This window comes from Arachis ipaensis, chromosome B1, assembly GCF_059453495.1.
Source record: "Arachis ipaensis isolate K30076 ecotype BB chromosome B1, ASM5945349v1, whole genome shotgun sequence".
Classification (NCBI taxonomy): domain Eukaryota; kingdom Viridiplantae; phylum Streptophyta; class Magnoliopsida; order Fabales; family Fabaceae; genus Arachis; species Arachis ipaensis.
The window spans coordinates 75163197-75173654 of NC_142436.1; the positions used below are offsets into that span (position 1 = coordinate 75163197).

The 10458-nt window shown below is 33.7% G+C and overlaps 1 protein-coding gene across 1 annotated transcript; it reads left to right on the forward strand.

The window, feature by feature from the left end:
• The first annotated feature begins 326 nt into the window (after positions 1-326).
• On the forward strand, positions 327-3601 carry LOC107618547 (uridine/cytidine kinase UKL1, chloroplastic-like). Its single transcript, XM_016320638.3, has 14 exons — positions 327-516; positions 800-891; positions 1005-1074; positions 1185-1303; positions 1378-1474; positions 1597-1676; positions 1866-2060; positions 2151-2234; positions 2312-2372; positions 2541-2601; positions 2739-2829; positions 2936-3008; positions 3101-3183; positions 3260-3601. The coding sequence occupies exons 1-14, from the start codon at positions 405-407 to the stop codon at positions 3404-3406; spliced, it is 1365 nt and encodes a 454-aa protein (XP_016176124.1). The 5' UTR covers positions 327-404; the 3' UTR covers positions 3407-3601.
• Positions 3602-10458: the final 6857 nt, after the last annotated feature.

Genomic DNA, 10458 nt, shown 5'->3' on the forward strand with positions numbered 1-10458 from the left:
TATGTTACACAAATGCACATCAGTTAACTTAAAAAGAAAAATCTCTAGGTACATATTTGTTTAAATATATTATATTCCACAAATAAGTTCATCCATTAATATGCAATCAAAATCCTGATTTATTACTGGATTTTAAAAAAAAATTATTACCCTAAAAAAGTAAAAATGTCCTTGTCTAGAAAAATAAATGTTACAAAGTTAGGCTTATATAGTGAATGTGTGATGTGATGATGTGAGAGACCACCCATCCTCTGTCCCTCCAAATCCCTCCAAAACGCATACCTATATAAAGCCGTTAATCGCAATGTTCTGCCTGCGAACCAAAAAGTAACAAAGAAACCAAACAATTTAAAAATAAAAAAAAATTAAAAATTTTAAAAAAATCGATAAACAAAGAAAGGGCAATGGAGATTATCGAAGGTGTCTCCGGCGCCCACTTCTCCGGTTGGCGGCCATCATCGACGGTGCCTTCTGCTCCTACTTCTCCCAGCGCTCCATCTCAACCCTTCGTTATCGGTATATAAACTCATTCTTTATAACAGCTCTTCTTCTTTCTTCTTTTTGTAATGTTTCTTTCTTCAATGTAAGAAAGAAAGAAAGAATTGTGATGCGATGAAACGAATGCTTCACTTTCTCGGGAACCAAACACAATACAAGTTTCTTTGTATTCGATCGGGAATGAAAAATGAATCTCTTGCTATGCATTCTCTCATCATAGCTGGAAAATTCAAATAATTTCAATTATTTTGTTATTTTGTTAATGGAATGCTTCGATTTGATTTTGATTCGCGTGGAGAAGGGGTCTCTGGAGGCACTGCATCGGGGAAGACCACAGTGTGTGAATTGATCATTCAACAACTGCAAGATCACAGAGTTGTTCTTGTTTGTCAGGTCACTACACGATTCATTTTATTATTTCTTCTTGTTCTTGGATCATAAAGAGATCAATGATCATGTCATGAATTATGCATTAAGAGGGATTGTGCGTGTTGCTTTCATCACAGGACTCATTCTATCGTGGACTAACAAATGATGAGCTGAAACACGTTCATGAGTATAATTTTGATCATCCTGGTATTGTGATCCCGAAACTTCTTAAATTAGATCAATTAACTGATTAAGATCATTATTAGGCACAACAAATTATGATGATTGCTGAGTTGTGTGATTTGGTTCTGGTATAGATGCATTTGATACAGAGCAACTTGTAGAAACCCTGAGCAAGCTCAAATCTGGGCAATCAGTTCAGGTTCCAGTATATGATTTCAAGCTCCATCAGAGATCTTCTGATGTTTTCCGATTGGTAAGCCAAGGTGTGTTGAACATTTTTCAGAAGAAACTTTATGAATAAGGGAGACACTTATTATTATTTGTCAGGTGAATGCTTCTGAAGTAATCATTATGGAGGGTATATTGGTTTTTCATGAGCAAAGAGTCCGAGACATGATGAATATGAAAATATTTGTTGATGCTGGTAAGAAATCCTCTTCAATTTTTCTTTTTTGAGATGTTAACTGGCCACAGTTTTCTGTGACAGTGAGATGTTGGTGTCGGTGGGTTTTTATAGTATATCCTTATGCATTCCGTGTTATGTAGATCCTGATGTAAGGCTTGCCCGCAGAATAAGACGTGACACGGTTGAAAGGGGTAGAGATGTACACTCTGTACTGGAACAGGTGAGATGATCATATCACATTGACAGATCAGGAATTCAGAAATAATTAGGATTTCTCTTATTATAGAAATTAAACACTACTGATGCTTTAGATTTGGCTTTATTCATGAATAGCTAATTTCTGATTGTCGACCAACCCCTGCATGAAAGTCCACTTAGCTGATATGTAAAATCTTCAATGTATTGTCAGTATGCAAAATTTGTTAAGCCTGCATTTGAAGATTTTATTCTTCCATCCAAGAAGTATGCTGACATTATCATACCTCGTGGGGGAGACAATGGAGTAGCGATCGACTTGATAGTTCAACATATTCGTACCAAGCTTGGCCAACATAACCTCTGCAAGATATATCCAAATTTGAATTTGATATTCTCTACTTTTCAGGTTGCATAATTTTCCCCTCCTAAATTTTACTTATTTCTTCCCCCCACCAATTATTTCTCATGCTAATTTATGATATTGGATTTCTTACAGACTAGAGGCATGCATACTATTATTCGTGACAAGGATGTCTCAAAGCATGATTTTGTTTTTTATTCTGATCGGCTAATTCGTTTGGTAAGCAAGGACATCGAGATGTATGTGGACTTATTATTAACAAATAAGAACTAATCTTAGTATCACTGTATTAACAGGTAGTGGAACACGGTCTTGGTTACTTGCCATTTAAAGAGAGACATATTATCACCCCTACAGGTTCGTTTAAAGAAGAAGATAGACATGTTCATGGCATGCTTTGAAATATGTCATGAATATACTAAACTTCGTTTGATGACTCCACTAAGCTACCTTCATTACCTCTCAACACTTTCATGTTGTTTGCTTTTTATATACACCATAAAAATTCTTGTTATTCCATTCCAGGAGCAACTTATACCGGAGTTGAGTTTTGTAGGCAATTGTGTGGGGTATCCGTCATACGAAGGTAACTTCCACAATTTAAAAGTTTTACTAGCACTCTTACTACCATGAATTCTCATTGATTAAGTCACTTTATTAAAAATGTAAACAATGTTGTAACCCTCTCTATGTTGGTTTCACTTATCAATTGTAATGTTTCAGTGGTGAAAGCATGGAAAATGCTTTGCGTGCATGCTGTAAAGGTATAAAAATAGGAAAGATACTCATCCACCGTCAAGGTGAGGAAACCCAGGTAACAGTTATGATTTTGATCAATCTTTCTTGATTTGTTAGATTTCCAAGAAGGTGGTACAACTCAGCAAATATAATGATCACCATGTTTTTGCCCTCCATTTTAGCTTATCTATGAGAAGCTTCCAAAAGATATTTCAGAGAGACATGTTCTTCTGATGGATCCTGTACTTAGTACGGGTGAGTTACCATGAAGCTTCTGTTCATCACATTCATTATTTGTCTGATAATTATGCATGACTCTCCATTGCTACTTTTGGTTATTCATCCAGGTAACACCGCCAGCCAGGCAATTGAGCTTCTTATAAAAAAAGGGGTTCCAGAGTCCAATATAATATTCCTCAACCTCATCTCTGTAAGTTTATGTTCAGACTGGATTGGATATATTTGGATGAATTTCAATGTGACACATTTTAACACCGACTTTTCAGGCTCCTGAGGGAATAAATTGTGTATGCACACGTTTTCCGCACCTCAAGATTATCACTTCGGAGATTGAAGAGGGACTAAATGACGAGTGCCATGTGATACCAGGTTTAGGAGAATTTGGTGACCGCTATTTTGGTACAGACGATTAGCTTGAAAGCAAAACAGAACGTTGCAGCAGAAAAATACATATATATAATTTTTTGGTGTTTAACACTGAAGTGACTAATAAACACGCCCGCCTTTTGTTGTTTAAGAGGGCAGTGGCCACCTCTAAATTTTTACAATTCTAAAATTTTTTTCGTAATTTTGCAGAGGCTACATGATATCAAGTACTTGTGGTGTCATGAGTTCTTTCTTTTTGCTTTTGATTGGTTTTTTTTTTCTTGGTAGTGTGCTAATATGACAAATGACACATTCTTAGTAGGTAAACCTTTGACTAATAAGATATTTAGATATCAATAGATCAATCTTATTTGCCTTATAATAAGGACAAGAAACATAAGAGCAAGGACACTAAATATATTGTGCTAAAATGCCATTATGCCACTAACATGAAAAACCCTATGCTGTAAACGAAAGTGCTGCAAAGGAATATTTCTCATTTGGGACAAAAAGTCAATATTTAAAAATCTAAAATTGAATAATACCTCAAATAAGTCTCAAAAATTTGGATATGGGATAGATTCGTTCCAAAAAATTAACTTGGTCCGAGTTTTTCAATTTTCTATTCGTCTCCAACATATTTGGGCTTTGGCTAACGGCATATGAAGTTAGAAAGCTAGACAAAATTAATCTTTATTGGAGACAAATCTATCCTATGTTTGGAGTATTACTCATGTAAATTATAAACTCCCCACTTGGCCACTTCTTTGGGCATGACCCTAGAGAGTAGAGAACCTTCAATTGGCATGATAGCTTCATGGTAAACTGCCACCCTCAATAAAGAAGGTAGAACCCATGTTAATAATAGTAGTATGTGTGTTGTGTAATGTGTAAAATGGAGGAAGGAGAGATACCACCCTTGGGAGAGACTGGAGAACCTTCGGCGAAGGGTGAAACATAACGGCGGAAAAAGGAGAAAAGCGTGTAGGGGAGGTGTGGGCGCGCGCCAGAACCATTGCAGGTTGACTGACAGTGGGGACACAGTGGAAGCAGAATTTGTCGGTAGAAAGTGGAGAAGATTTCTATTTCTAAACCCAAAAAAGAAATTATTATTATTAGAATCTTACTAGTGAATTAATGGAGTATTTGTATAATGTGTATAATTGACTATTTATTTGGTCCAATATAAGTTAAAAAATGAACATTTAGAATAAAATACTACTAATTTCTCAAACACAATACACCCATATTATCCAGAATAACCATCCGGATACCAAAGATAATAAGCATCTGATATCCTACTGAATCGAACATCCCTATATTCTCATTGTACTTATTGTATAGATACGACATTGACTCCTTATACTTCCTCTTATTATTATTATTATTATTATTATTATTATTATTATTATTATTATTGTATGAGTTATAGTTTTTGGTTTAGATTTTAAGAGTTAAGGATTTAGAGTTTAGAATTATAGATTAAGATTTATGAGTGAGTTAAAAGATTTAGAGATTAGTGTTTAAGAGTTATTTATTTAGTATTTTTTATTTAGTAGTAAGTGTTTAGGATTTGTAGTTTAAGTTATGATTGAGGTATTTTGGATTCCTGGTTAGGGTTAAGAACTTTAAGATATGTTTTTGAGGGTTTAGAATTAAAAAGTTGTGTTAGGATTTAGGGTTTAAAATCTAGGATTTGTGATTTAGGGTTTTAGAGTTTATGTTTAAGAGTTTAAGATTTTCGGTTTAGTGATGTGTATTTAGTTTTTTAAAAAAAATTAGTTTATAAATTTTAAATTTGTATACATTAAAATATTTGAAAATAAATATTCTAAATAAATTGATATTATAATATACAATAAATTAAATTGTGTTTAGTTAATTAAAGATCTCACAACTTTTATTCAACTGATGTTGATTTAGTATTTTTTTAAAGTTGATGTTAGTTTATAATTTTTTAAACTAAAATATAAATCTAAGAGTATTATTAGTGTAAAATTATAAAATTTGAAATAAACAAAGGTAGCAAAATAAATTTAAAATTTGAAAATATTAAAATTTAAAAAATAAAAAATTTTAAAATTTGTATTTTTTTAAATTTTAAAATATTGATAATTAATATTGTAAAATAAATTTTAAAATAAGTAATTTTATTTAAACAAACATACTCCTAAAGTTTTAGGGTTATTTATTTAATATTATTAGTAGAAAATGATAAAATTTAAATAAACTCACGTCTCCGAATGAATTTTAGAATTTGAAATCATTAAAGATTTGAAAATAGATAATTTTAAATTTCAAATTTTAGAATTTAAAATTATTAAGTCTTTGAAAGCAAATAATTTTAAATTTCATATTTTTTAATTTTCAAAGTATTGAAAATTAGAATTTTTTATTTAAATAAATTATATAAATATATTAATTACTGAAATAAATAATTTTAAAAATTATTACCGAAATCCGTAATTCAACCTTATCTCGTTTACAGTGTAAACGAGATATGTGCAAGCTTATCTTGTTTACACTGTAAACGATATAAGGCTAGGCTATGGCTATATATACATGTCGTTGACAGCGAGGTTTTTGGGCCCCGGTTTGAACCTTTCGACCACTTTTTCCTCTCTTTTTTCCTGTTCTGTCCATATTATTGAGTAATACGACGATGGCGCGTGCAGATGTACGTGATCCGGATATCAACAGGTTGAATGAGACTTGTCATTACGCCGGGGCAACCGACTCTGCGGTTAGTCCTGTTATCTTGAGTCCACAGTCACATGTACCCGCTACTAGCCGAATTCGGAAGGAACCTTGTGACCAACCCTCGAACGGCTCTAACTCCTCTACAACAAACACGGAAGTCACACCTTGTTGTATGACTCTTCCCAATCTCCATATATCTGAGCAATTGCCTTTTGCTTTGCCATCCATACCTTTCTGTAGGAGGGTTTGAAGTGATAGCTTTGTCGGACTGCACCTTGCAGGACAGGGATGTTGACGGATAGGTTGAACTGTATCAATGGCAAGATGACTTTGCAGATGAGACTGCTATCTAACTGTCGATGGTCCTGCGACATGGTGGGTGCTAAACAAGTATGCGCTCCACTAACCTTCCGGATCTCCCTAATGAAATAAAACATTCATGGTTGGAAACTACTCAACATATAGCAATAATAAATCACTTAGTACGCCTCAATTAAACATGAACTCACTAGTATCTGAGATTTTGTTGGAGGACAACACGGAGACTCCATGGACAACCATTTGTACTTTGACGGCAATTGATGAGTCCATATTTGATGATCATTTTTTGCTTGAATTGGACGGATTTCATCACATAAACTCACACTTAATCACCAAAATAGCATACTTTTGTGATTTCTCTCTAGATTGAACCAAAATATGAAAATATGCATTTTTGTGCTTAAATTGATCATTTTAATCCCACTTTTATTCCATTCGATAACGTGATATATTTTGTTAAGTGATTTCAGGTCAATTAGGCAAGAATGGCCAGGCAAAAGTGGAAGGAGCATGCAAAATGAGAGATTTCATTAAGAAAACAAAGGAGAAGCACACAGTCAAGTGTGCGTACGCACAAATCCCAGTGCGTGACTTCATTAATGAAGCATGTGGCTCGCAATTTTGGGGCTTCTTGGCCCAATTTTGGATGTGCTGAAGCTGGTTTGAAGTGCTATATCAAGGGGGATCATTTTCATATGAAGGGAGCTCAATTTTAGATAGATTATTAGGAGTAGGAGTAGTGTAGATTAAAAAATGCTCTCTTAAGATTTTTAATTAGGTTTCATTGTAGAATTTTATAGTTTCAATTTTGATCTTAGATTTTGCTTATCTCATTGTAAGTACTCTTTAATTTCTTCTTTAATTTCATTACTCTTGCTACTTTGCCCATAGTTTTAAGTTGCTTGTTAATATATGAACCTTTAATTTCTTGAATCTTTTGTTTATGAATTTGATCTTTTATGATTTCTATATGCTTGATTGAGTTTATATTGTTGATATTGTGAATAGTTTGGTTATAATTTTTATTTTCCTTTGCGATTTCTTATATTTTGCTTTTATGCTCACCAAGTGTTTGTGAAAATGCCCTTTGGTAATTTTGAGTAGATTTTCACACTTTGACTTGGGAAATGAGTTCTTAGGATACTAGAGTCATAATGTCCGATATTTAATGGTAATTCTTGGATTGTTAGTTGATTCTTGTTTCTATTGACGCTAGCTTTTTACTAAGTAATTAGTAAGTTAGCTAGGACTTAAAGATTAAAGTCAATTATGCTTGCTTGACTTACTCCTTGATGTTAGGAGTTGACGAAGTGAGATTAACTCATCATAGTTATCATAGTTGTGATTATGACGATGATAGGATTCCTTAATTCTCATTCCCAAGTCAAGGCTCTTTTATGCATTTATAGCATTTTCACTAAGTTTGATCTTGTTTTCCTTTTGATTGCATTAATTTTCTTTTTGATCAATTGTTAGTTATTTTAATTTTCCGTTACACAATTGAACCCTCCCCCCCCCCTTTTTCCTCACAACCAAGAGTGTGACATCTTAATTGCATAGTTCGAGGGAGACGACCCGAGATTTCAAACTCCTGGTTATTAATTTGTTTTGAATTGTGACATCTTTAAATTAAACTTTGATTGGAGTCAATTGTTGGTTTGGACTATACTTGCGATGAAGAAATTCTATTTGTGAAATTTCAAACCCGTTTTTGGCCCTCATCAGTAATGAACATGGTACTTTAATCGGTCCAATTCGATTACTCGGTACTCAACACTTCTGTAAATACTGTAGTTCTTCACATCCTGCATCACTGCATCTCGGCATTTGAATCTGTCTCGACCGGCGTCTTCAGTACAAACTCCTCCTCATCATCCCTTTCAGAAGAATCACTATCAGTACTATCAGCAATGTACTCTTCGTCGGAGTCTTTCTCACCCACCTCCATGTCTTCCACTGGAATGGCGACATGAATCAGTAGTGGTGCGAGAGGTTGGTCGTCCAGCACATAGGTCAAGTGTACAGAACCACCACCACCAATATCTCCAACCTCAGTGGAAAGCTCTATCATTTGTTCCGCCATGATTCTCCAATGGATGTCAAACATGAGTCACACATGCTCGTCCCCCAGGAGCCGATATAGTCAAAACCAGAAAACTCCATCACCCAACGGTGCTAGCAACCTATACCCCACCCTTCCGACCTCTCTCGTTCTTGTGCCACCAATGTTGCTCAATATCAAACTCTTCAACTTGGATAATGAACTTACACGTCGAGTGCGCAATAGTAACAGATTTTCACACTCAAATATCACCCCATTGTCGCCGTTTTTTATACGACAATTATGGTAAACACACACAACTATTTACTGGATATTTTTTCCTTTATTTTGTGAGAAAAACGGGAGAGAAGAAGATATGAAATGTATGTGGAGAATGCCAAGAGTTGCACATCCTTTTATAGCTGTTGAAAATTTGTCTTACTGTATCTCGTTTACATTGTAAACGAAATAATTTAACACGTATCGGTAAACGAGATAAGGTTGGGTTACAAATTTCGATAATAATTTTTATGATTATTTATTTCAGTAATTAATACATTTATTTAATTTATTTAAATAAAAAATCTTTGGAAATTAAGGATGTAGGATAAATATTAAAATAAGTAATTTTAATTAATCAAGTTAAACAAATGTACTACTTTAAGAAATGAGCAGTTTAAATTTAAAAAATTAAAATATATGTGGTAGTATGTGTCTAGTTGTGTCGTAATAAAAAATAAAAAAATATTTGAACACATTTAAATACACCTAAATATCATCACGTGTCAGTGTATCCAGTTTTATTCTCAAAATACATTTTTGAAATAAACTAGCGTATGTTCCCGTACTCTGTACGGAATAATACATAAAATTATATAAAAAAATTTTTAAAAAATAAATATATATAATAATTATTATTATAAATATTTTACAAAATTATAATTAAAATCAAATTCTCAAAATTTTAATATTAAAATATTAAAAATAATTAGTATTTGTCTTAATCAATTTGAGTTTGTTGAGTGATCATCTCAAGTTAGAATCTCACCTTGTGTGTGTAGCAATCCATTAGTTAGCAGTAAACTCTTAATAAATAGAGAATCAATACGTGGTTAGACTTGACAGGAGTACCCGAATATATGAGTACCCGACCCGCCCATATCCGGTTGGAGAGGGTAATAACTTACCTGAGTCAGAGCAGATTTTGCTCAGGATAGGGCATGGCCGGAGTGTACCCGCCCCGGATATATACATATAAACACTTTTTAGGTATTAGGATTTGCTTCACATCACAGATTCAGTGATTCACAACCTCAGTCCATACTCTATAGCCACGCAAGAGAAACCTAGTCATCCTCACTCATAGTCTTCTTCTTCTCGACTTCTTCACAAAAAAATCTCATAGCTCCCGTCATCGTCATTGCTGAACCCATCGCTGCCTACCCCCTTCACAGCTCCCATCTTTCTTTAAAGCTCATGTCGTCATCGCTGCTTATCCCATAACCATTGCTGTTGAGCCCATCACCACCTTTCTCATGCCGAGTCTCTTTTCTCTAGGTAAATTCACCCCTCTCTCTGTGAGTCTGTTAAGTTCTTATCTTCTTCTTCCACAGACTCATCACTTAGTCACCGTTGCTTTGAGCCTGGGCATTGCCGTTGCAGTTTCATCTAAGTCTGTTACCGAATAAAATAGAATTTTTATTCAAGTTGGACCAGTTGAAAATAGGTATGCATAAGATTATTTTTTCATATAATTTCTGAATTTTCTCATCCAAATTTGATCTACGTGATTGAATATTTTAGTATGCCGTTCATCGTGATTTCGTTGCGATATTAATGTGATAAAAGTTACGGTCATTTTATAACTAATATATGAGATAGACCAAATTATTAAAGTAATCAGGAAAATAACATTTAGATATGCGCATAAAATTTATAAGATGTGATTATCTCAGGAAAATATATATGTATAGCCCAAGTGGAAGATTATTAAGAAATTATTATTTTTTTAATATATTTATGAATAATACATATATT